This window comes from Ctenopharyngodon idella, chromosome 1, assembly GCF_019924925.1.
Source record: "Ctenopharyngodon idella isolate HZGC_01 chromosome 1, HZGC01, whole genome shotgun sequence".
Classification (NCBI taxonomy): Eukaryota; Metazoa; Chordata; class Actinopteri; order Cypriniformes; family Xenocyprididae; genus Ctenopharyngodon; species Ctenopharyngodon idella.
Window position 1 is genome coordinate 41,735,720 of NC_067220.1, and position 27,868 is coordinate 41,763,587.

A 27,868-nucleotide genomic window follows, 5' to 3' on the forward strand; every position below is an offset into this window, starting at 1 on the left:
TTTTCAAACAGTTTTATTGCTGTGCTGTTTTTTTGCAGCATGGGATAGTGCATAGTGCATTGTATTTCAGAAGGCACTATCCTCCTTTTTATACCATAGCTGAAAATGGCCAGTTATGAACTCTACATATCTTACAAAAGTCATTTTGACACCCTCAGAGATCCTAAAGGGACCTTCCATCTCACTTCCCAATATTCCAGCCCAAATCATCACCCGCCAGCTCCCTGCTGACGTCACAGTCTTGTTGGAACGTGGTGGCCATTCACCAACCATCCAGAAATCCATCCATTTATACCATCCATTGTAGTACGCCATTCGTCAGTGAATAAAACTATTTAAAAATGAGTCTTCATGTATTTCTAAACCCACTGTAAATGTTTCTCTTTGTGAGCTTTGGTTAGTGGTGGCATCTTTACGCACAACTGCCAGCCTGCAGCCTGCATGGAGCAGTTTGAAGCTTCAAATACCTGTTTGCTGCTCAACACTGGCTTTTTTTTTTTTTTTATAGCTGCCCTTTTAATACAATTAATTTTTTTGACAGGAACTTTCATTAATAAGCCTTAATCTGACCGAGTTCTGTTACGCCATCTTACCTGAGCATTCCACTGCGTGAATATTCTCATAATAACATGAGCGGAGTGGAATTAAGGACATGATCAGCATGATTATATTCAAAACTGTCAGCAAGCGCTGCTTTGTTTATGGTTCATATACCGGCAGTCTTTTTTTGAAAGACGAATATAAACGAATATATCTGCTTAAATAGACAGTTATCTACAACACATTTGGCTTTCATCAGCGCTTGTTCTTTGGTGTCGGTTTGGTGTGTTCCTACCCTTACATAGCAGGATCTTGACTCAATACAATATCCTGATTCAATGTTTGTATATAGTTTATTAACGATTTTTTTTTTTTTATCTTAAAGTAGTGACCCTCAACATGCCAAATTCCTCAAGACATTCAGATCAAATCTGAGGAAGAAGTTTGAGTGTCTGTATGAGGGAACAGCAAAGCAGAGAAACCCAACACTGCTGAATGAGATCTACACAGAGCTGTACATCACAGAAAGTGATTGTGGAGAGATCAATAATGAGCATGAGGTGAGACAGATTGAGACTCAATCCAGCAGAGCAGCAACAGAAGACACACCGATCAAATGTAATGACATCTTCAGACCTTTACCTGGACAAGACAAACCCATCAGAACTGTGCTGACAAAGGGAGTCGCTGGCATCGGAAAAACAGTCTCTGTGCAGAAGTTCATCCTGGACTGGGCTGAAGGGAAAGAGAATCAGGACGTCCAGCTCATATTTCCACTTCCTTTCAGAGAGCTCAACTTGATGAAGGACAAAACACTCAGTCTTTCAGATCTTCTTCATGTCTTTTTCCCTGAAACAAAAGAAATGAAACCATTCAGTGATGAATATAAAGTTGTCTTTGTTTTTGATGGTCTGGATGAGTGTCGTTTGTCTCTGAACTTCAATGTGAAATTGTGTAATATATCTGAATCAGCCTCAGTGGATGTGCTGCTGACAAACCTTATTGAGGGGAATCTGCTTCCCTCTGCTCTCATCTGGATCACCTCCAGACCCGCAGCAGCTGACCTCGTCCCGTCTGAGTGTGTCCATCGAGTGACAGAGGTACGAGGCTTCAATGAGCCTCAGAAGGAGGAATACTTCAGGAAGAGAATCAGTGATCAGAGTCTGGCTGATAAAATCATCACACACCTGAAGTCATCAAGGAGCCTCTTCATCATGTGTCATATCCCAGTGTTCTGCTGGATCTCAGCCACTGTCCTAGAGAAGATGTTGAGTGAAGCAGAGAGTGGAGAGATCCCCAAGACTCTCACTCAAATGTACACACACTTCCTGATCATTCAGACAAACATCAAACATGAGAAGGACTATGAGAAGAATGTGAAGGATGAAGACATGATCCTCAAACTGGGGAAACTGGCGTTCCAGCAGCTTGTGAAAAGAAACCTGATCTTCTATGAGGAAGACCTGAGCGAGTGTGGCATTGATGAGACAGAAGCATCAGTGTACTCAGGATTGTGCACTCAGATCTTCAGAGAGGAGTTGGGCTTGTATCAGGGGAAAGTCTTCTGCTTTGTTCATCTGAGCATTCAGGAGCATCTAGCAGCTCTTTATGTGCTGCTTTCATTCCTGCTGTACAAGAGGGATGTGCTCAATGAAAGCCTCAGCTCAAAACATTCACATGAGTTCATGTGTCACACTATATCTGACCTGCATCAGAGAGCCGTGGACAAGGCTCTGCAGAGTAAGAATGGACATCTGGACCTTTTCCTCCGATTCCTTCTGGGTCTCTCACTGGAGTCCAATCAGACACTCCTGAAAACCCTTCTGACACATGTTAGAAACATCTCGTACAGTAAAGAGAATACGGTTGAATACATTAAAATAAGGATAAAAATGAATCCCTCACCAGAGAAATCAATCAATCTGTTCCACTCTTTAAATGAACTGGGTGATCATTCTCTCGTAAATGAAATCCAGGAGTGTCTCAGATCTGGAGGTCTTTCAAGCACCAGATTGTCCTCGTCACAGTGGTCGGCTGTTGTCTTTGTTTTATTAACCTCTGAGTGTTTGGATGAGTTTATGTTAAGGAAATACATAAGCATCAATCAAGCCCAAAACCGCACGTCACCAGATGAATTACTTCAGAAGCTCTTGCCTGTAGTTGAAGCCTCCAGATCAGCAGGGTAAGTCTGAGATCAGTCATCAGATGTGTGTGTGTGTGTGTGTGTGTGTGTGGTAGTGATGTGCTTCTCTGTTCTTTGTTGTCTATAGTAATATTAATTTGGCCTGATTTCTTTTTCTTTTTTTTCTTTTTTTTTTAACAAAAGACACACTTGTTACACTCTTCATTTCCACATTAATTGAACTTGAGATGAAGATGCTAGTTTTTTTAGGCTTGGGTTTTGAAAGTCTGTGAGGACTCATCTGTCACTCTTTCAATGAGACTCTCTTCTGATATAGTGAACTTTGCCAAATCTGAAAACTTTTGTAGGCTACATATGCAAAATCTACAGTTTGTGCTGTTTGGATTTTGTTTAAACCACTTATGACCTTTATCCAATTAAAGAACCTGTTTGAGGTGAATTTAGTAGATTCTTTTAATTTAAGTGTTTCTGGACCTACACACAGTCATGGGCATACTCTTGACTTGGTTTTCTCGTTGGGGATAACGATAGAAAATATTTGTGTCAAAGAAACGGACCATATGTCTATTAGGTTTGATCTGTCTTCTGCAGCAAATGTACTCTGTTATCAGCCCCCTTCATTCTTGTCTCGGGTTATTACTACCTCCACACCTAGTGCCTTTCAACTGCTTTTACTACTGAATTACCCTTTCCTACTGAGTCTACAATGTTGCACCATATAGGACCTGATGAATTGGTCAACTCTTTTAATCATGTTTGCTCAGAGATCTTGGACAATGTTGCGTCTTTTAAAATGAGATGTCATAAAGTTAAAAAACAACCTTGGTTAAATGATGTAACTCAGAATATGAGGCGGGTTTGTCGGCATGCAGAGCGTAAGTGGCTTAAAGATAAATTGCAAGTGTCTTATGATATTTTTAGAGAATCTCTATCAAACTAAGCCGCTAGATCTTCACATTTTTCATGAATTATATCACATAATTCAAATAACCCGAAGGTATTGTTTTCAACCATAGATAAAGTGTTGAGTCTGTCTATTAATTTTTCCCCTACTCCGTCTAAGGATCTGTGTGAGAGTTTTTTTAAATGTTTTTTATTGACAAGGTTAATCTTATTGGGTCGGATATTGTGCCAGTAGGGAATGTTGTAGCTGATAAAAAAAATCCGTCTCATTTGAGTAAATTTGAATCGATTACATTAGCTCAGTTGGAAAATATAATATTGCATTTAAAGCCGACTACCTCTCTTTATGACATTCTCCCATCCCGATTGTTTAAGGAGGTGGTAGAAACTATTAGTCCCAGTGTATTATCGATTATTAACAGTAGTTTATTTTATGGCACTGTACCATTAGGGTTTAAGCATGCTGTTATTGAACCAGTCTTAAAGAAGGTGAACTTAGTTTCACAGGATTTTAAAAATTTCTCTCAGACTATGCTCCTCCTAACCATCCCACGGTAGGTCAGGTAGGTCGGTGAATTGTGAGTGATTGGTTGCATGATTCTCTTGATGTTATGTTTTGTTGTTATTTTATGTTTGTATGAATATTAGAGTTATTTAGTATTTATGGACAGCACTTCGGTCCATTCTGATGGTTTTGAAAGTGCTTTATAAATAAAAATCGAGTTGAGTTGAGAATATTCAATCTCTACATATGGGCCTCACAATGGTTTGTGTCGAGCCATTCGTTAGTCTGGCTGTTTGATGAGAAAGAGATAAAAAGTTGTTGCAATAAGAATGAGGAGGTGCGTGTAAACGTTAAAGCTTTGCAGCTCTTTGTTCAATTCCCACCATCAAAATGAACCAAATGTAAATTGACTTCAGACTTTCAGTTTCCTTTTCTTTTGAATAATTCACAAACTGAAAATTGTCTCTTTAATTTTTGATTCTACAGGTTTGGGTTGTTGCGTCCGAGTCTCACATTAAAAAAATATATATTTCACAATATCCTCTTTCACATACTATTATTGTTTAAATATCTTTTTTTTGTGATGTCCCCACCATAGACATTATAATAAACATTTTTTATATTAATGTCTATGATCCCCACCACATTTTGCCAGAGTCGATATTGTCCCTTTTTTTTTTTTTTTTTTTTAATCTCGCTGTACGGATATACCTAATGCAAATGAAACAGATCCAGTTGACATTAATTTGTGTAAAAAAAAAAAAAACAAAAAAAAAAAACAGGCGATCTGGAGCAGGAATGTGTTGTTTTTGATTCATGCTGTTCGTTGCCGCTGTTATCAGTGGCGGAACGCTCTATTTTGGCTCGTGCACAGTCTTCACACAGACGAGCGCGCGCTTCAGTCTATCCCTTTAATGCCGTTGCGGAGGGTCTATTCTTTCCGGTAAAATCACAAAACAAAATGCACACAAACGTGTCCCTGCTCTTGATATACAATCATTGATGAACATCTTTGATATTAATGAGGATTAAAAAAAAACTATACCAGGGTGAAGCATCCCGTGACTAATGTCACCAACCACAGGAAGATCGATTTGTCATGTCTGTCTGCTCTTCAACTTCAACCTATTAGCGCCAAGCACCCGCCCACTGTCTGTTGATTGGCATTTGTGAAATGTCCTCTATTATTATGAAAAGAATCTTTGGGAAAATCGTGTTTTGGAAATACACGATCATCAAATAGGCATCATTCGTAAATGCAGCATATTATTATGAAAAAACAGCTTTTTGAAAAAGAACAATTAATTATGAAAAAATAGATATTTAAACAATAATAGTGTGTGAAAGAGGATATTGTGAAATATAATAAACAATGAATGTTGCATCACACATCAAGTTTGTAGAGAGCTTTATTCAGTCCATTTTAAATTCTGATTTTGGACGCCTCTGAAATGGGTCAAACTGTAACTGAATTTATTTAAAGACAGAGACACAGTTTATTTAGTAAACCAGATTAATAAATAGAAAAAAGCAATTTTAGTTTTCTCCCTCCTGCTGTACCGAATCTGTACCGAACCGTGACTTCAATAACGAGGTACGTACCGAACCGTCATTTTTGTGTACCGTTACACTCCTCTCACACACACACACACACACACACACACACACACACACGCACACGCTGACTACCAAAAAATTTCACTAAAATTATAAAAACAGAAAGATTTTTTTAAATTGAAAAACGTGCAATGAAAAACACCTGCATTATTTTCACTTTGTAATGTCATTGATTGAATCATTGAAAAATATAACAGGAAGAGAAAATAATAGATCCGTTTTTTTATTATTATTTAAATAAATAAACAAAAAAAGTAAATATTTCAGTGATGCTTTGGATGAACAATATATAACAGCGTTAATAAATATAAATAACAGTATTTGACAGTTTTTAGCGCCTCACAAGCTCAGCCTCTTGTACGTCACGTCTTCTCACAGGAACGCGTACAGCAGTGGAGCGCGCGCCGTTCACAAAAGCAGCTTGTGTTTCCGTCCGCTGAAGAGGTGCTTTTCTATAGCGACTTCTATGTTGGGCTTGTTCAGACAACGACAAGTCAAGAATCTGAAGAAGAACGATTCAGTGTAATTGCCGTTTGGTGCTGCTTTATAAAGGCAGAGCGCCAACAGCTATTCACTCATCCTGTTAGCATTAGACTTTAGAGAATTTTTATTTACGATTATTATTTTTCAGCAATATTATGATGTTGTTTTTGCTCTGTGATCATGTGTACATTTGAATGTTGTGGCTGATGTAACCACTGTAATCACTACAACTGTTGATGAAGTCCACTCAGAAACTGATCTTGGTGTCTTGAACTTGGTCTTAATTTGAACAAGAATAATACTATTTTAAGGGATTATTATCCTTATATTTTTCCCATCGTGATTTACATTTAACACACAATAAAGCAAAAAGTAAACAAAAAGTAATAAAAACATTAAACCCACACAGATTTAGTATTTAATATCTCAGTCTCTCTGTGGTTGTGTAGTTTCTGCTGAACTGAGAGATTGTGTTGTTGTTCTGCAGGTTGTTTGATTGTAATATCACAGCTGAAGGTTGTGCTGCTCTGGCTTCAGCTCTGAGATCAAACTCACACCTCAGAGAACTGAATCTGTCTGGGAATATAATAGGAGATGGAGGTCTGACGCTGCCTCTCTGATGGACTGAAGGATCCTCACTGTAAACTGGAGAAACTGTGGTAAGATCATACTTTAATCTTAAGTGAAACAAGAATAATGTTATTTTAAGCCTTTAATTCCTATTGTATCATATTTGATCTAAATTATCAACATGATCAAAAACCTGTTACACACAATCTACTACTTCTGTTGTCTGATTGATAGATTATAGGTTTTTTAGCAAGTAAAAGGTCAAGTCAAGTCACCTTTATTTATATAGTGCTTTTTACAATGCAGATTGTGTCAAAGCAGCTTTACAGTGATAACTGGTAAATAATTTTGGCTGCACAGCAGCTTTTAAAGAAAATGGTCATTGTCCAGCTTAAATTCAGTTTTGATTCATTCTGTTGTAAAAATCAGTAGTTATTAATTTAGGTAATTTATCTATATATCAGCACTGGAGAAAACAGTGACGTAATCGTCCAGCTCAGTTCTGTTCGCATACAATAGTGTCAATCTAGACAGATCAAAAACATTGTTGAATATCAAGTGTCCCCAGGTCTTTTAGTATAGTTTTAAAATGTGTCTCTTCAGCTCGTGGTTCACGTGTGTCTTTTTGCTTTTAAATCTTTACCAAATTTTATGAAGTAAACAAGAATAACCTTTATATTGTTAATAATATTTCAAGATGATCATTTTCTAGACTAAAGCGAGTCGACTGAGGTTTACTTAGTCATCCATACATCTTTTGTACCGCTCTGCACATTTTCTAAGTTGAACTGAGAGATTGTGTCGTTGTTCTGCAGGTTGAGTCAGTGTAATATCACAGATGAAGGTTGTGCTGCTCTGACTTCAGCTCTGAGATCAAACTCACACCTCAGAGAACTGGGTCTGAAAGGGAATAACGTTGGAGATGCAAGTTTGAAGAGTCTCTCTGCTTTAAAAGATGATCCACATTATAAACTGGAGACACTGCTGTAAGTATTGATTCATATAATATAATAAAATAATTTGACCTTGTCGATCCTCTGAACAGATGTGTCAGCAGTAATGCACATGTTACTGTCTGTGTTTTATTTTACTGACAGCTATGGATTATGGTGAATATGGAGCCACTATAGAGACATCATCATCAACACTGAAGTCACGTGACCTTTCCTGGACTTTACTGTATATAAATGTACATGATTTTTTTGTAAAAAATCTAATAAAGTCTTCCTCTCATTCATGCATTTGTGAATTGTTTTTTTTATCATCCATCTCAGTGAAGAGAGCAGCTCAACACAATCACTACATCAACAGTACAGTGATCTTCAGCTGAGTTTAATCTGTGTTTCAGGGACTTTGATGTTTTATAGGATTTAATGATGATGGTTTTTAATGTCTTCCTGACATTTGATTAAAGCTGAAATCTGAAGAGGACATTTGCCGTTGTCTCATTATTATTTTTTTGTGGTGTGTGTGAAAGGCAAAAGGTTGTGATTAAAGTGCATATTTGTGTCATCACATGATCACATCACCACAAGTTGGCCTATATCTCTTCATATGCCAGCAGCCATATCACCCTGTATGCCAAGACTGGTTGCCCACTGAAGCTAAGCGGGGCTGAGACTGGTTTGTACGTGGATGGGAGACCACCTGGGAAAACTAAGGGCCTGTTTCCACCTGGTATTCGGATGTGTTTAGGTCGATCGGATCACAAGTGGATGACGTTAAATACTGGTATAAATGGGGTGTAAAACGTTTTGAGCTTGTCCACCTTCGACCACTTCCACATGTAGTTGAAAACCCATTTGTCTGGATTATGTTCATAGTAGAAAAGCTCATTTGGTCGAATGTGTTCAAACTGGGGTTGCAAAATTCCGGGAATTTTCAAAGCTGGAAACTTTCCATGGGAATTAACGGGAACATATGGGCAAAAACAGGGAATTTGCAAAATTGCAGATTAGCCTATAACAGGGTACTTAAATTTAGTTGAAAAAAACATCTTGCGGCATAATTTTGGTTAAAACAACCAGATTTAATGCAATTTCAGTTTTTACCCTGACGTTCACACAGCACATTACTTACTGCAGAGCTATTGAGGCCACACCCCCTGCATGCACTGTGCATTCCCCCAGTCCATAACATACACATTTGATCAAAAATATAGAAAAAACTGTAATATTGTGAAATATAACCACAATTTAAAATAATGGTTTTCTATTTTAATATACATTAAAATATCATTTATTTCTGTGATGCAATGCTGAATTTTCAGCATCATTACTCCAGTCTTCAGTGTCACATGATCCTTCAGAAATCATTCTAATATGCTGATTTGATACTCCGTTATCAATGTTGGAAACAGTTGTGCTGCTTAATATTTTTTATAACTTGCGATACTTTTTTTCAGGATTCTTTGATGAATAAAAATGTAAAGAACAGCATTTATTTAAAATAGAAATCTGTTGTAACAATATACACTACCAGTCAAAATTTTGGGGTCAGTCATTTTTTTTTTTTGAAAGAAATTAATACTTTTATTCAGCAAGGATGTGTGAAATTGATAAAAAAAGTGATATTAACGTGATATTGTTAGAAAAGATTTCTGTTTTGAATAAATGCTGTTCTTTTTAACTTTTTATTCATCAATGAATCCTGAAAAAAGTATCACAGGTTCCAAAAAAATATTCAGCAGCACAACTGTTTCCACCATTGACAATAACTGAGTATCAAATCAGCATATTAGAATGATTTCTGAAGGATCATGTGACACTGAAATAAATAACATAACTGTTTCAATAAAAATATTTTAAACATTTATTAAATTAGAATTAATTGAATGCGAAAAAGAAATTTCATGTTATGACCAAACAAAATGTTTATATTTATGTTTGTATATGATACATTTTATATAAATATTATACATTTATATAAATTTCCCAAAATTTCCAATTAATTCCCATAAATTCTCATAAATTCCCGTAAATTCCCAATTCCCGTAAGTTTCCAAATTGGAATATTTCCAAAATTCCTCAGGTTAAGTTCCCGTGGAAAGTTTCCGGACATTTACCGGAAACTTTCCACCCATTTGCAACCCTAGTTCAAACAGCCACAAAAGGCCGCAAACTCTCCACCTACTGACTTAATGCGTAAACATTATGGGAAGCGGGCTAACTAGACGGGATTTAAACTTTGTCGGCTGAAGACCCAAGTTTGGTTTAAAAAGATGAAAAACATACAAAGCACAATGTTCTTCACCATTCCTGATTTCTAACACACACTCACAGCGTTCAGCGTGGTGTCAAGACTGTCAGAGCAGAAACGAAACCTGCTGCTCTCTGTTTCTCTCTGTCTCCTTTCACGGTCATATGTAATTTGCGTGAGCTTATTTCATCCATTAGATCTAAGGATCTGAAAAAAACATACATTTACTTCGAAGAAATCAGGACAGAAGTGGTCGAAAGTGGACAAAAGAGACTTAAAACAAGGTGTAAATGGGTATATGTCTCCCTCGTCCACTTGTAATCCAATGGACCAAAACGCATCTTAATACCAGGTGTAAACAGGGCCTAGGTTGCTGCTGAAAGAGGTGTTAGTGAGGCCAGCAGGGGGCGCTCACCCTGTGGTCTGTGTGGTTCCTAACGCCTCAGCAGTGACGGGGACACTATACTATCAAAAAGCACCATCATTTGGATGAGGCGTTAAACCGAGGTTCTGACACTCTGTGGTCATTAAAAATATTTAAAAATATAAATTAGGCTAATTAGATTGTGTCTTACACATAAAAGTCAATGATATTTGCTCGCCGTAACAGAATGGCTTCACAGAATTTTAGATGTTTGTATATTTACAAGTGAATAGTAATTGAATGGCAGGAAAAACAAAGTGTTAATTGTTCATATTCTCAAATAGGGCCTATAGGCTACACAATCTTAGCAAACAGTCAAACTAATATAATAATGCACTGCAGCATGAAGCTTTTTGTTGATTGTCACCATTGCTGAGATTCATATGCTGATTCTTGATGTCAGTGTGTGTCTGATTGATACTGTAGTTAAAAACTTATTGTCCAGCATGTTTTTAATTCTTCAAATGGTCTGATTGTCGTGACACTGCTGGAGCAAAAGCTGCAGTATCACAAGATCAGCAGAAAGTTTAGAGGCACTACACTAAACCCTAACAATCAGTGATGAGGTTTCAGACAAGCGACAACCTCCCCCAGTTTCTCTTGAAGCCAATCCACCTTATTCCTGACTAGCCTACTGCGTTTCCAATTATGGGTTGCACTTCCGGCTTGGGGAACTTCCATTTAAAAAGACTGAAACGAATCGTTTCAAATCATAAGGTTGCCCTACAAATAAAGCTTATCTGTCAGTTTGACTGAATGAGCTGTCAATTTTTCTTTCATGTTTTATTTTCAGACATCATGAGAATAACGTAACTTGGTATTTTAACGTAACATGTTATAACAAGAATATCTGTGGCAAGAGCTCTTTTCAGTCTCTGCTTTCTATCCTCGTGATTATTGGAGTTGGAAAATGAGCCTATTTTCAAAAAAAGTGGAGTGTTCCTTTAAGACGATCATTGAGCCAGAAAAGCCACATGAAAGTCAAGGTTCTAGCAAGGGCAGGTCTGCCAAGAAAGGCCGCCCCTCCGCTAAAGTCACCCCTAAACCCCACTTGGAAAGTGGCGAGGACAAAAATGAGTTCTGGACCCTGTACGGCTTGGTATGCAACTCCACTCAACGTCATTCACTGAACCTCTGCGGACTGACCTGCGACAGTGAGTACTCGCTTTTATTCAACACGGATGCTTTAAATTTATCAAAATTCACAGTAAAGACATTTATTATGTTACAAAAGATCTATATTTAAAGTCCCTCTGTAGTCAATAATTTTATCCGTTAAAACTCATCTTTAGTCACCAAAATTACATATTTAAACTTTTTTTCCTGTAAAAAAAAAAAATTCTTAATGCCTTAAAATAGCTTGAATGTAACTCTACACCCTTGCCTCATTTATTATACGCGAATCTATGAATATGATAATTAGCCCCGCCTCCACTTACTCACACAAGCTCAAGAGATCCACTCAGTCAACTTACTGAGGTAAACGCTCACAATGGTATAACTTTTACAACGTCAGACACATAATGATAATTAATATGATTAGCGTTTTGCTTGGCAACATTATCAAACAGCTAATAACGTGTAATGTTACACAAATCATGTTCGGATTCATGAGTCGGACAGCTGCCTTCTAACAATCAGTATCCTTAGAAATGCTTTGAACAACTCAGAACGTCAGTGGAGAAAGGTATATATATATATATATATATAACATTGTAATATGCATCATACACCCACCATATTGCTAAATCTACCCGATTTTTTTTCCATATCAACAGAAAAATATACCGAGTTAACCTTCTTTTGAGACTCCCTTGCGCGGTCAGTTAATGATATGCTAAAGCCCGCCGGCACGTTGACATGATTGGTTACAAGGTAGTTTGTGACATCAGAAACACAGCGGGTTTGAGACTGTCTTTGGTTCACTGCCGTTTTAAAGAGAAAATACTCAGCAATGGTGTTGACTGATGAATTTGCACATGGTTTGTCTTAAAGCATGTTAAAAACACCAGATAGACATATAAACAACATTAAAAAAACTTAATTTTCACCACAGGGGGGCTTTAAAATAAATGTTTTTCTTTTGAACTTTTTATTCATTAAAGAATTGGAGCTGCATGATTAATCGTTAAAAAAATCTCATTCCCAATGGCAATGATTCGACCAGATTTAAACATTTGACAAAATCACACCAAAACATTAAGATCTGTGTTTGCGCTGCTGCTGATCCAGAGAGAGTAGTTGTCATGATTCGGTATTAAACAGCTTCACACTTTCTTTTCAACCACACAGTATCATTATTTTCGAATATTCAAATTATCACAGAAGTACTGGTATAAAAGTTTATTGGATATAAACACTGATGTCAGCGGAAGCCATCAAAATAGAGCAAATCACCTTTTGAAAGTAGCTTTAAAGCTTGTGTCGATTACATCGTTACACCAGTTGGTGGAGACTGTTAAGTGACTGTTAAAAAGCGTATTTGTTTCTGAACGAATCTCATGAATGAATGATTCAATGACAAATGCAATTCATCCAGTAATAAAACAAGTGAAGTAGGCCTATTTATGGGTGAGTCATTGAATCATTCATTCAAACTATTTTTTTTAAACAATTCATCCCTATTAATTAACCCTTGTGCAACCTTATGGACATTTTTGTCCATTTCAGTTTTGTTTTTTGTTATAAGTGTGCCTTTGTTAATGCCAACTACATGAATTTTGGCTCAGGTGTTTATTTTTATTGGAATTTTAATATTTTACCCTCATTTCCTTCAAAAAATCAATTTTACCCTCCGTACAAAAAATACTCACACTCAGGACCTTAAAGACAAAAATGTCCACATTGAAACCCATTAAAACTGCAATTTTTTAACCCAGGGCCATTTGACTATAAAATGATACAATATTTGCAAATAGGCGTTCATTCTATCGGCAAGGCTTCAAATTTGACATTTTTACCATTTTTTACTAGATTGTGCCATATTTTCCAATTTGGCATATAAAAGAAATACTTGCTTTATTTGTGTTTTCTGCTTATGCATATTATAGAGTCAATTTGAAAAATAATGCAGCTATAATTGTGTGGGTATGTTGGTAAGGATGAACTGAAAATGTAATGTGTGTAATTAGTTTGAAAGAAATTATATTGTACTGGCAATCAAAAATCTATGAGTATATATGAGTAAATATGAGTCGCACCCGTGGCAGGGTCATAGGGCCATGTGAAAACTATGAAAAAGAAGGTTAATGAGCTTTGAGGTTTTTCTTTTTCGACCAAACACGCATCTTAACCCTTGATTGCACTTTTTCACTTGTTATTGTTTTTGTACGGAGATAAAAGGTATGCTTGAATTTGAAGTAGAAGTTCAGAAGCCCCTAAACACATTGTTTTAGTTTTCACCACAAGAAAATGCTGATTGTTTAGTCTGGTAGATTTTATACAAAGTTTGAGTTCACACAAGTGTCCTCACAGCCAAACCTATAAATATGTGGTGCTTGAGGGGTTGATCATTTCATTGTTTGAAGAGACGTTACTCAGCAGAGGAAGCTCTGAAGCTAGTGTTGCCCACTGACAGTGAGCACACAGGTGCATTAGAAGCTGAGGGTGTAAAGAAACCGATTTGTAAAGCATTAAAATTCTGAAAATGAATGAATGTTTGGTAATTATGAATAGAAGAGATGCTGATAAAAAAAACAGTCAGTGAAAGTGGAAAAAAATATTAATATATAATATTTCTATGACAGTTTTTTGGCATGGACATTTTTGTCCATTATGGACCTAAGTGTTAGTTTTTGTAAAAAATCTAACACTACATAAAAAATATAAATGCCTCAAAATTAATGTTGTTGTTCTTCATTGACACACCCAAGAATCTAATAAGCAAAGAAAAAAAATTCTGCTTAGCATTTAGTTTATGAAAATAAACTACTATTTTTATTTTTTTCATAAAAAAACACCTATGGCATTATGTAAACAAACCAGCATTTAAAGGGTTACAGTTCTTAAAATTAATGAATGTTTGGTATCTATGGATAGAACAGATGCTGGTTAAAAAATTGACATCAGTGAAAGTGGAAAAAAATATTAATAAATCATATTTTTATGACAGTTTTTGGACATGGACATTTTTGTCCATTTTGCACCTATGTGTAACTTTTTTTTTGATGCACAAGGGTTAAACGTTTTAAATAAAAACTACAGCAATTAAAGCTGCAGTCCGTAACTTTCGACGCTCTAGCGGATAATAAACAGAACTGCATCGGTCTTGTGGAAGAACATTGTAGCCGGAGCTACTTCTCTGTGTTTATGTCTATGACGAGTCACGCAGGTACTTTTACTCCACAGCGGTGCCGACCCGACCCATGATAGTCCGAATATAAACACTTATTATAGGTGTACCGTAGTGATTCAGGATAAGACAAAAACACGGTTTGGAAAATGGATTCATGATGTACTCGCTCATTATGTAATTTTTGTAAATTTTGAACTCAAAAAACGTTACAGACTGCAGCTTTAACATTTTGTCAGAACCTCTTGTAAATTATGTTTTTTTGTGTAGTTTGTCTGTTCAGACTCGTGGGAGAATCTTGATCTCTATTTGAAACAAACAAACAAAAAGCTCTACAAAGAATCCGATGAGGAAATGGGGAATGATCACGCTTTCCACAATAGTATGAAGCAGCACAACTATTTTCAACATTTATAATAATAAGAAATATTTTTTGAGAAGCAAATCATGTGACACTAAAGACTGGAGTAATGATGCTGAAAATTCAGCTTTGATCACAGGAATAGATTACATTTTAAAATATAGAAATATGTATTTTAAATAATATTTCACAGAATTACTTCATGAGATATATATAGGTCTATATATATATATAATATAGAAGTGTGTGTGTGTGTGTGTGTGTGTGTGTGTGTGTGTGTGTGTGTGCGTGTGTGTGTGTGTGAACAGGTTTATATTAATGTGATTTTTTTCTTTTTCAGAGCTGCTTGAGGTCCTTATAAATAAAATGTGAGTAAAATTGTACACACAATAGTACACAAATTACAGAAAATGCTATTATAGTATGAAGGTATTTTCGCAGTGAATCTTAATTTCTAGTGTAGTAAATTAGCTAAGCTATAATACAAAAAAATATACATTATTCTTGTAATGTGTTTGTAGACGTTTGAATTATTATTAATTTTGTTTATATAGAATATCGTGTTAACATTTATTCCACATAGAAATGATTTAGTAGTGAATCCTCGTAAGGCAGTTGAGTGCAAGTGTTCTGAAACTGTTCATCTGACTTTAACAGGACTGCAGTGATTCCTGACCCCGAAACTGCTAAACACATCCATAAAATGTAAGTGAATGAAACCTAAAACTGTTTAATGAGTTAATGGAAAACATGCAAGAATGTTAAACTGATATAGAGGTCTCTACAATAGCCACTATGGATAATTTCTTTTCTAAAAAGCATTCAGTCTTGGTTCTTTCAAAGCATAATATTTGGCACTTTCCTTTGACAGGATCTCGTTGATCTACCAGCCAGAGTGTGTCAATGCAAAGGCCTCTGTTTACTTCGCTGACTGTCCACAACCCTGAGTTTTAGACCTCCTGATCTGAATCCTGAACTTTGACACGCCCTGCTTTTCTTCTACATTTATATACTTAGTTTAGACAACAAATCTTATTCTGTACGAGTCATTAAAGCCTTTTGAAACGCAGTGTTGTGCTCATGAATTTAATTCATTCCTGTGTGTCTCTGTGGTCTGATGTAGTGAAAACTGAGTCAAACATTTCCATGTCTGTGGTGGACAATCCAAATCAGATGGAAAATATAAAACAGGCTTTGTTTTGAGAAGGAGTGTAAGAGAGTTGGTGGATGGTTTAGTGAAATGATGGATTGATGGTTCTCTAATTTGCCAATCAGTGGTTATGATGAGTAAGTTAAAATCCCCCTGTAGTCAATAATTTCATACCTTAAAACGCAAAATACTCAGCAATGGTGCTGACTGATGAATTTGCACATAGACATATAAACAACATTAAAACTTGATTTTCACCACGGGGGGCTTTATATGGAAGCCCGTTTCCGCCACTAAATAAAAAAATAAAAAGAGTAATTGCGACTTTTTATCTCAGAATTCTGACTTTTTATCTCTCGCAATTGCGAGTTTATATCTCACAATTGCGTGATATAAAGTCAGAACTGCGAGAAATAAAGTCGCAATTGCGTGATATAAAGTCAGAATTCTGAGACATAAACTCGCAATTCTGACTTTTTTTTCTCGCAATTGCGAGTTTATATCTCAGAGTTCTGACTTTTTTTCTTCTTCTCGCAATTAACTGACAGTTTCTCTGTCTGTAACAATTCCGGACATCCAACATTTCTTGTACATCCAACGATAGCCGTGCTGCCGTTCTGATGTCTGAAGCTGTTGGTGTAGAAAATGTGCCACTTCAGCTTCGTCTGTTTTATTGCGCCTCCGCCACAGCTGATTCTTATTATTATTACTATTATATTGTTATTATTGTGTCAAATTCATTAGTGTATCCATTCTGTTAAAAACAACTTTTATTCACCAAATACTTACACTGTATTTGCAGAATTGCATGATTTTACCCTTGAATGCCCCCTTTTATGGAGCCACCAGACTTGAGTTGCAAAGTTACAAAGTTGATGAAACATGATAGGTATTGGTGTTTTAATATTAAGCCCACTAGATGGCAGTAAAAGCTGTTTTTTCTCCTTGAAACGAAACAATGATACTCATGTACAAGGTTACCGTGGAAACATGCTATATGCATATTCCTGCATAATGCATATGTCCGGAGACTAATCTTTATGTGTCTCCTCCAGTAAAATAAAAATTTCTTTATTGGTAAATCCGCGCTGAAAATAATCCTTTATGAGGTCTTCCATGTTATGTAGAATAATAACGAAGCACCAATCCTAATGGTCAGTCGCAGTGAAAGGCAACGCAAGCAAAGTAAGAAGTCAGAATTCTGACTTTATAACTCGCAATTGTGAGAAAAAAAGTAAGAATTGCGAGAAAAAAAGTCAGAATTCTGACTTTATATCACGCAATTGTGAGATATAAACTCGCAATTGCGAGATAAAAAGTCAGAATTCTGAGATAAAAAGTCGCAATTACTCTTTTTATTTTTTTATTTAGTGGCGGAAACGGGCTTCCATAGCTTTAAGATATTTTTACAGACTAATTTTTTCTCTTCCTGTTAGGCAGTATTTAGTGGGCAATATGTTAAGTATAAAGAACATTCACTAGACGGCGTGTTTGTTAACGAGTGGATTGTGGCGCTGAAATAAATGCCAACCTTGATTTTTTAGTACTGGGATAAAAACACACAAAATACCACAACAATAAATGTATTTATAGAACATTTATAATATAGTGAATTTTAAATGGACAGCATTATATTTAATGTGTCTGGCAACTTGAAAACGTGTTTTATTATATGTCTATAAACATTTAACAGATTTACTGTCAGTATACACCATAGTTATACAAATGAACTAAATGCATTTATATCCATTCAAATGAATGAAAATCAAAGGAATCATAGAAAAGGATTGGGCTAATAAGGTGTCTATGTATTTTATAGGTCTATTATACCTGCAGACCTGGAGATCTCCTGCTGCAGCCACACCCTTCTAGAGATCCAGTGTTGCCAAATTAGCAATTTTGTTGCCAGATTTAGCAACTTTTCAGACTATCCTAGCATTTTTTTCAAAAAGCACCTAAAAACAAATTTAGCAACTTTTGAAAAGTGACTCAAACAATAAAAAAAGGCACATTTTCATTTAAATTACACAAAAAGAGGAAAGCATTGAACAGCCAAGCAGCGCATCAGCCTGGAGAGAGCTGAAGAAAGATGGCTGTACACACATCATATGTGAATTAAGTTGATAATCGTAATTGTTCAATAGACACAGACAGGTCGTCTGCCGAAAACTGACTGCTGTCCGCGGGAGCGCGCGCAGCATGTTTAAAGGGTATCGCCCCTGTTTCTACACGTCTACAGCTGCTTTTATCATGATCAAACGGCCATAACCTGCAAATACATATAACTCTGTGTCCGTGGTAATATGTCCGTGATAATAACAAAGAAACTCTTCCTGTAACGGATTAATCAAAATTATTAATTTAATTAATTTTCCGTTTATTGCTTAATCGAGCCTGATTTTTACGTGATTTCGGCACGACACCTGCTTCAGAGCAGCCATAAATCGGCTGTGTGAAGATGCCTTTAGGGGGCCACGGAATTAGTCTGGAGGAGCTGAACGTGCAGCGCCAGGTCTGGGAAGATGGAATGGGATGGAACATCGAATAATTATATAAGTATGAATATTTGTATAGCTATGTGTGTATATATGAAAGAATGGAAAAGAGCAAAAACAAGGAAGAAATTGATTATAAATAAACCATGACTGCATAACAGCAAATGTAGGTGGCGGTAATGCACACAGGATGCAACGCGCCAACAAAAACAAACCCGGAAGTGGAAAAAGACATTCCCCTGAAAATTAGTTGTCAACACTGCTCGAGACACGGATCTGCACTTCGGATTCTAAACGGAAAAAATAAACCATCTGGGTGTGTTTGGAGTACTCATTTCAACATACTAGGATTTCGGACACAATAATTCTCATTTTGAATACTTTTTATGACGGATACTATGCGAATTGGGATGTAGCAGAGTGAAAGTGAAAGTAAAATCCATCGGCCTGTTGTCCTTTAAGAAAACAGAAACATCTCGCCAATAGAATCAAAGAGTTTCCTTCATGTAGATTTTCTTGACGGATCATCAGTGTCCACAGACACATTTCCACTGAGGTGAGTGTTACAGACACAGTTTAAGTAATAATCGCTTACATTTTTCTAGATGGCGCCGTATGGCGTCTCACTTCAGGACAGGGCCATTTTGTTTTGCTAATAACATTATTTTACATTTATTTTAATATAATTCTAAATACATCTTTATGTTTTAAAGGAGACTAATGAATTTGCGTTCAGAACGCCAATACTTCGTGCTAGAAATAACAAACAATGTTTAACATTGTTATGCTGTGAAAATCTTTTAGTGCGATTTTTGTATTCGAATATTTAGCTCCTGACATCATATACAGAAGATTCAAAGAGTTGGTTTTCTCTAATAGATTTGTCTTTCAAGTTTTTTTGGCACAAAGTACAGGAATACTGACTGTAAGTAATGTGGTGCAATGTTATGATATTCGCTAGTTTAGGACATTTTTTTGTTATTTTATCCTCAAAACTTCGCCATGTAAAGAGTTGACAGGTATTGAAAGTCTTGGATTATTAATATAATTATGTGGTTTTACAGAGGCACACTGAACCTGTGTCATATCAACCTTATGTATCCTCATGTGTAGGATTTGGTCTTTTAGGTAAAATATGATTTTCATGCACATGGATCCATTTCATGATTTCCTGAGAATGACTAATGATAATTAATATAGCATAAATACTCTAAATTCCCTTCATGTTTTGTTTCAGATCAGTACCCTGTGAAGAGTGACCGGTCAATGGATCGCCCCGCTGATCCTGGGTTTAGGTGAGTGCTGTACTAAACTACTTATCTTGTTACACCTGTGTTGAAACTACGAAAATTGCTCATTAATGCTTAAAAGGGACTAAAGTGTTTTATGTAATGCATTTCAGACATTAATTAGAAGATGCACTTGCTGTAAAGTCGCCAGCAGCATAATAAATATTAGTCACCTGAATCAGTTCATTACAAAAGTCATGAATTTAAGAGTGTGTGATTTACATTCACTTGTGTTCAACTTCACTGCACAGACCGTACCCTCCAGAACCCAGCTGTGTGTCCATGAAGAGTGACCAGTCAATGGATCGTCCCATTAAATTTAGTGGACACACTGATCATCGGTTTAGGTGAGTGCTGTACTAAACCACTGATCTTGTTACATCTGAGTTGAAACTAAGAAAATTGTTCATTAATGCTGTAAAGGGACTAAAATGTATTAAAGGTTCCCTAGAATACTATTTCACAAGATGTAACATGTAGATGTAAGGTGTCCCCCGAATGTGTCTGTGAAGTTTCAGCTCAAAATACCCCATAGATTTTTTTTATTATACCATGTTTTAACTGCCTATTTTGGCAGTTTTGATTAAAAATGCGCCGATTCTGTGCGTGTACACCTTTAAATGCTCGTGCTCCCCGCCCCCAAGCTCGCGACTGCCATTAAACACTGCATAAACAATAGAATAAGTTCATACAGCTAATATAACTCTCAAAATGGATCTTTACAAAGTGTTTGCGATCCAGCATATCAGATAACTTAAGTATGGCATGTATTTGTGGATGTTTACGTTTGATTCTGAATGAGTTTAATAGTGCTGCGTGGCTAACGGGGCTAATGCTACACACTTGGAGAGATTTATAAAGAATGAAGATGGGGTTATGAATTGTACAGACTGCAGGCTTATCTTGTAATATCTGTGTTGAAACTAAGAAAATTGTTCATTAATGCTGTAAATTGATTAAAGTGATTGTATGTAATGCATTTCAGATGTTATAATTAAAAAAATCTTAATTAACAGCTCCAATATGTGGATGTGCACCTGCTGTAAAGTCTCCAGCAGCATAATAAATATTAGTGGAATAATTCAGTCACCTAAATCAGTTCATTACAAAAGTCATACATTTAAGAGTGTGTGATTTACATTCACTTGTGTTCAACTTCACTGCACAGACCAGATCCTCCAGAATCCAGCTGTGTGTCCATGAAGAGTGACCAGTCAATGGATCGTCCCGTTAAATTTAGTGGACACACTGATCCTGGGTTTAGGTAAACACTTTACTAAACCACTTATCTTGTTATATCTGTGTTGAAACTAATAAAATTGTTCATTAATGCTGTAAATTGACTAAAGTGATTGTATGTAATGCATTTCAGATGTTATAATTAAAAAATCTTAATTAACAGCTCCAATATGTGGATGTGCACCTGCTGTAAAGTCTCCAGCAGCATAATAAATATTAGTGGAATAATTCAGTCACCTAAATCAGTTCATTACAAAAGTCATACATTTAAGAGTGTGTGATTTACATTCACTTGTGTTCAACTTCACTGCACAGACCAGATCCTCCAGAATCCAGCTGTGTGTCCATGAAGAGTGACCAGTCAATGGATCGTCCCGTTAAATTTAGTGGACACACTGATCCTGGGTTTAGGTAAACACTTTACTAAACCACTTATCTTGTTATATCTGTGTTGAAACTAATAAAATTGTTCATTAATGCTGTAAATTGACTAAAGTGATTGTATGTAATGCATTTCAGATGTTATAATTAAAAAATCTTAATTAACAGCTCCAATATGTGGATGTGCACCTGCTGTAAAGTCTCCAGCAGCATAATAAATATTAGTGGAATAATTCAGTCACCTAAATCAGTTCATTACAAAAGTCATACATTTAAGAGTGTGATTTACATTCACTTGTGTTCAACTTCACTGCACAGATCGGACCCTCCAGAACCCAGCTCTGTGTCCATGAAGAGTGACCAGTCAATGGATCGTCCCGTTAAATTTAGTGGACACACTGATCCTGGGTTTAGGTAAACACTTTACTAAACCACTTATCTTGTTATATCTGTGTTGAAACTAATAAAATTGTTCATTAATGCTGTAAATTGACTAAAGTGATTGTATGTAATGCATTTCAGATGTTATAATTAAAAAATCTTAATTAACAGCTCCAATATGTGGATGTGCACCTGCTGTAAAGTCTCCAGCAGCATAATAAATATTAGTGGAATAATTCAGTCACCTAAATCAGTTAATTACAAAAGTCATACATTTAAGAGTGTGTGATTTACATTCAGCATGTAGAATCGGTGTCGGGCAGAGAGAGAACTCTGATTGGCTGTTCAGTTTATTAGGACTGCCCCTAATATTTGACTAACCATTAGTCAACTAGAAGAGGCTTGGTTGACCAAAATTGTATTAGTCGTTTAGTCGCAGAAAAAAAGAACTCGTGGAAGTGGTGAAAACACGCATACTGTGATGGCCAGATCGTTTAACGGCACGAAATCCAAACATTCGCCTATCGTTCATCGACCTCCAATATGACATGAAGTAGCAACTTCTGCTTGCTCTAATGTTAACATAGATAAATGTGTGCTATTATTAGTGTTTGTGTGGAGAGCGCGCTTACTGCATGACACAGAGGCGCCGGTGCGATCACTTGCATTTAACTTAAAGTCCCCCTTAGTCAACAATTTTATCCCTTAAAACTCATCTTTGATCACCAAAATGACATATTTAAATGTTCCTGTGAAAAAAAAATTCTTCATTCTTTAAAATAGCTTGAATGTAACTCTACACCCTTGCTTCATTTAGTATACACAGATCTATGAATATGCTAATTAGCCCCACCTCCACTCACTCGCACAAGTTACTGAGGTAAACGCTAAACAATAGTATCACTTTTTGAAACGTCGGACGCATGACGGTAATTAATATGATTAGCCTTTTGCTTGAGTATGTTATCAAACAGCTAATAATGTGTTGGTAATGTTACACAAACCATGTTCTCGTTCGCCATCTCAGAGTCAGACAGCTGCCTTCTTCAGAGTGGTAATAGTTAATGATATGCTAAAGCCCATCGGCACGTTGACGTGATTGGTTATAAGTTAGTTTGTGATGTCAGAAACACCGGTGATTTCGAACTGTGTTTTTGAACTGTCTTAGGATCACTGCAGTTTTAAAATACTCAGCAATGGTGAATTTGCACACGGTTTGTCTCAAAGCTTATTAAAAACACCACATAGACATATAAACAACATTAAAAACTTGATTTTCACCACAGGGGGACTTTAAAATGCTCTGTCATTTTTGGTCATACAGATAAGAGTAATGCAACTGTAAAGGGTCTACTTTTATTTCTGTAAACTCACAATAACAACAAAACGTTGTGCTTTTGTAAAATAATGAAAACACTCAGGATGTGCTTTCTGCCATCTCAGTCACAAAAAATGAACCAAAACTCAGCGAATACTTACCTCACAGACACAAGAAATATCTATAGAAACTTGAAACGTCTGCTTTTAAAGTGCCCCTATAATGCTATTTGAAAGGTTAGCACATGTGGGAACTGAACTGTATCAATAACGGTGCATACGTTAGTTGAGCACTAACGTGAATGACTGATGTAACATTACAGTTTGTAAAACAAATCTTGCTCCATCCTTTATCATTAATGAAAGTAGTAAGAACAAGAGACAATCTGCAGAAATGGACACAGTTTTAGGTAACAGTGGCCTACAGCTGATTAGCAGAAGTATTTCACAGACAGTAATAACATGAGTTAGACGGAGACATACGCAATATAGCTAAAACGCAAAACTATGTATTTTGAACACTCGTATAAAATACATCAATAATTAATTACACAGGTTGTGATTCTGTGGAGCAAGCTGGTCCAAATAAAGCAGGTTTCTTTAATCACTGATTCTTCACAGCCTCATCTTTTGGAAGTGAAAATAAACTGAATTTACTTCCATAGCGCAGAGCACAGCCTCTTGTCGACATGTTATCCACACGAACGAGCTACAGCGTTTGAAAAAGGGTTCAAGTTTTTGCGGGATGTCCATGCAGAACGTAGGCCGGCATTATGCAAATGTGTTAACTTGTGACGTGTGAACTTCACGGAAATGGGATTCAAATTACAAATGACTCGTTTAAGCGGTTCAGAGTCATCTCCTTCTTTTGAATGACAATAGCTTTATTTATGATGCACTTTCAGCTTTACAACTTTGCAGACTGTTTACATTCACATACAGCTACATTACACGCTGCATGAAAGGTCATTTTTAAAAATAACATTGGCACTTGAAATGAACCAATTCAAATGGAAAATAAATATTCTCAGATTATGGAATACATATAGGCGTGTCCACTATATGGAGATGACGAGTCAGCATCGTCGACTTAATCTCTGCAGCCGAAAACATTATCAATAAATGATTAATATGTTTAGACGGTCTCCTTCTGTTTTTCAAGACATATAAGAGAATTACTTTTGCCGTTGCACTGTGCCACGCTTTATGCGTGTGCTTGAGTGCTGATTAGGCTATGTATTACACGTGTTCCAAATTATTATACAAGTGGCATATCAGTAAGATTTCAGTACAATAAACGTTCAGATTTTAGTTTTTCTAAGAAAATGTTTGTTTGTTTGTTTGTTTGTTTATCCATGTCTTTTTAGATAACTGGTATCAATCTCAGACAAAATAATTTGCCAAGTCTATGGAAACCCTACTTAGAGGTTGTTCCACATTATTAAGCAAGTCACAGTTCTCATGCAATATGGGGAGGAAGAAAGATCTTTCTGAAGATGAAAAGCATGAAATGATCCAATGTTGTGCAAAAGGCATGAAAACAACTAATATTGTGTGAAAACTGAATGGAGATTATCAAATTATCATAAGATTTGTGAGTGATTTAGAGCACAGCAGAACTCGGTCAGATAAAGGCTTATTAATGAAAGTTCCTGTCAAAAAAATGTATTGTATTAAAAGGGCAGCTATAAAAAAAGCCAGTGTTGAGCAGCAAACAGGTATTTGAAGCTGCTGGTGTCTCTGGAGTCTCAAGAAGCTCTCCATGCAGGCTGGCAGTTATGTGTAAAGATGCATTTTAGCCACCACTAACCAAACCTCACAAAGAGAAACATTTACAGTGGGTGTAGAAATAAATTTTCAAACAGTTTTATTGCTGTGCTGTTTTTTTGCAGCATGGGATAGTGCATAGTGCATTGTATTTCAGAAGGCACTATCCTCCTTTTTATACCATAGCTGAAAATGGCCAGTTATGAACTCTACATATCTTACAAAAGTCATTTTGACACCCTCAGAGATCCTAAAGGGACCTTCCATCTCACTTCCCAATATTCCAGCCCAAATCATCACCCGCCAGCTCCCTGCTGACGTCACAGTCTTGTTGGAACGTGGTGGCCATTCACCAACCATCCAGAAATCCATCCATTTATACCATCCATTGTAGTACGCCATTCGTCAGTGAATAAAACTATTTAAAAATGAGTCTTCATGTATTTCTAAACCCACTGTAAATGTTTCTCTTTGTGAGCTTTGGTTAGTGGTGGCATCTTTACGCACAACTGCCAGCCTGCAGCCTGCATGGAGCAGTTTGAAGCTTCAAATACCTGTTTGCTGCTCAACACTGGCTTTTTTTTTTTTTTATAGCTGCCCTTTTAATACAATTAATTTTTTTGACAGGAACTTTCATTAATAAGCCTTAATCTGACCGAGTTCTGTTACGCCATCTTACCTGAGCATTCCACTGCGTGAATATTCTCATAATAACATGAGCGGAGTGGAATTAAGGACATGATCAGCATGATTATATTCAAAACTGTCAGCAAGCGCTGCTTTGTTTATGGTTCATATACCGGCAGTCTTTTTTTGAAAGACGAATATAAACGAATATATCTGCTTAAATAGACAGTTATCTACAACACATTTGGCTTTCATCAGCGCTTGTTCTTTGGTGTCGGTTTGGTGTGTTCCTACCCTTACATAGCAGGATCTTGACTCAATACAATATCCTGATTCAATGTTTGTATATAGTTTATTAACGATTTTTTTTTTTTATCTTAAAGTAGTGACCCTCAACATGCCAAATTCCTCAAGACATTCAGATCAAATCTGAGGAAGAAGTTTGAGTGTCTGTATGAGGGAACAGCAAAGCAGAGAAACCCAACACTGCTGAATGAGATCTACACAGAGCTGTACATCACAGAAAGTGATTGTGGAGAGATCAATAATGAGCATGAGGTGAGACAGATTGAGACTCAATCCAGCAGAGCAGCAACAGAAGACACACCGATCAAATGTAATGACATCTTCAGACCTTTACCTGGACAAGACAAACCCATCAGAACTGTGCTGACAAAGGGAGTCGCTGGCATCGGAAAAACAGTCTCTGTGCAGAAGTTCATCCTGGACTGGGCTGAAGGGAAAGAGAATCAGGACGTCCAGCTCATATTTCCACTTCCTTTCAGAGAGCTCAACTTGATGAAGGACAAAACACTCAGTCTTTCAGATCTTCTTCATGTCTTTTTCCCTGAAACAAAAGAAATGAAACCATTCAGTGATGAATATAAAGTTGTCTTTGTTTTTGATGGTCTGGATGAGTGTCGTTTGTCTCTGAACTTCAATGTGAAATTGTGTAATATATCTGAATCAGCCTCAGTGGATGTGCTGCTGACAAACCTTATTGAGGGGAATCTGCTTCCCTCTGCTCTCATCTGGATCACCTCCAGACCCGCAGCAGCTGACCTCGTCCCGTCTGAGTGTGTCCATCGAGTGACAGAGGTACGAGGCTTCAATGAGCCTCAGAAGGAGGAATACTTCAGGAAGAGAATCAGTGATCAGAGTCTGGCTGATAAAATCATCACACACCTGAAGTCATCAAGGAGCCTCTTCATCATGTGTCATATCCCAGTGTTCTGCTGGATCTCAGCCACTGTCCTAGAGAAGATGTTGAGTGAAGCAGAGAGTGGAGAGATCCCCAAGACTCTCACTCAAATGTACACACACTTCCTGATCATTCAGACAAACATCAAACATGAGAAGGACTATGAGAAGAATGTGAAGGATGAAGACATGATCCTCAAACTGGGGAAACTGGCGTTCCAGCAGCTTGTGAAAAGAAACCTGATCTTCTATGAGGAAGACCTGAGCGAGTGTGGCATTGATGAGACAGAAGCATCAGTGTACTCAGGATTGTGCACTCAGATCTTCAGAGAGGAGTTGGGCTTGTATCAGGGGAAAGTCTTCTGCTTTGTTCATCTGAGCATTCAGGAGCATCTAGCAGCTCTTTATGTGCTGCTTTCATTCCTGCTGTACAAGAGGGATGTGCTCAATGAAAGCCTCAGCTCAAAACATTCACATGAGTTCATGTGTCACACTATATCTGACCTGCATCAGAGAGCCGTGGACAAGGCTCTGCAGAGTAAGAATGGACATCTGGACCTTTTCCTCCGATTCCTTCTGGGTCTCTCACTGGAGTCCAATCAGACACTCCTGAAAACCCTTCTGACACATGTTAGAAACATCTCGTACAGTAAAGAGAATACGGTTGAATACATTAAAATAAGGATAAAAATGAATCCCTCACCAGAGAAATCAATCAATCTGTTCCACTCTTTAAATGAACTGGGTGATCATTCTCTCGTAAATGAAATCCAGGAGTGTCTCAGATCTGGAGGTCTTTCAAGCACCAGATTGTCCTCGTCACAGTGGTCGGCTGTTGTCTTTGTTTTATTAACCTCTGAGTGTTTGGATGAGTTTATGTTAAGGAAATACATAAGCATCAATCAAGCCCAAAACCGCACGTCACCAGATGAATTACTTCAGAAGCTCTTGCCTGTAGTTGAAGCCTCCAGATCAGCAGGGTAAGTC

At 36.8% G+C, this 27,868-nt stretch overlaps 1 protein-coding gene and 1 long non-coding RNA gene across 53 annotated transcripts in view; one reads left to right on the plus strand and one right to left on the minus strand.

Annotated features, from left to right (window-relative positions):
* LOC127520007 (NACHT, LRR and PYD domains-containing protein 12-like) overlaps positions 1 to 27,868 on the plus strand; it is a 125,655-nt gene that overhangs the window by 68,007 nt on the left and 29,780 nt on the right. For 26 of the 50 annotated variants that reach the window (XM_051907881.1, XM_051907806.1, XM_051907841.1 and 23 more), the window contains one exon: positions 6,679 to 6,791. In XM_051907881.1, the coding sequence (XP_051763841.1) occupies positions 6,679 to 6,791 (113 nt within the window). Of the gene's footprint in view, positions 1 to 925; positions 2,723 to 6,678; positions 6,792 to 7,576; positions 7,606 to 20,220; positions 20,317 to 21,137; positions 21,234 to 21,523; positions 21,620 to 21,907; positions 22,004 to 26,064; positions 27,862 to 27,868 lie in introns of all 50 variants that reach the window. The other 24 variants (XM_051907904.1, XM_051908036.1, XM_051907963.1 and 21 more) reach the window with 9 other exon arrangements.
* The window catches only part of LOC127520210 (uncharacterized), an 84,210-nt gene that overhangs the window by 27,893 nt on the left and 28,449 nt on the right, over positions 1 to 27,868 (minus strand). The gene's annotated exons all lie outside the window — the stretch shown is intronic.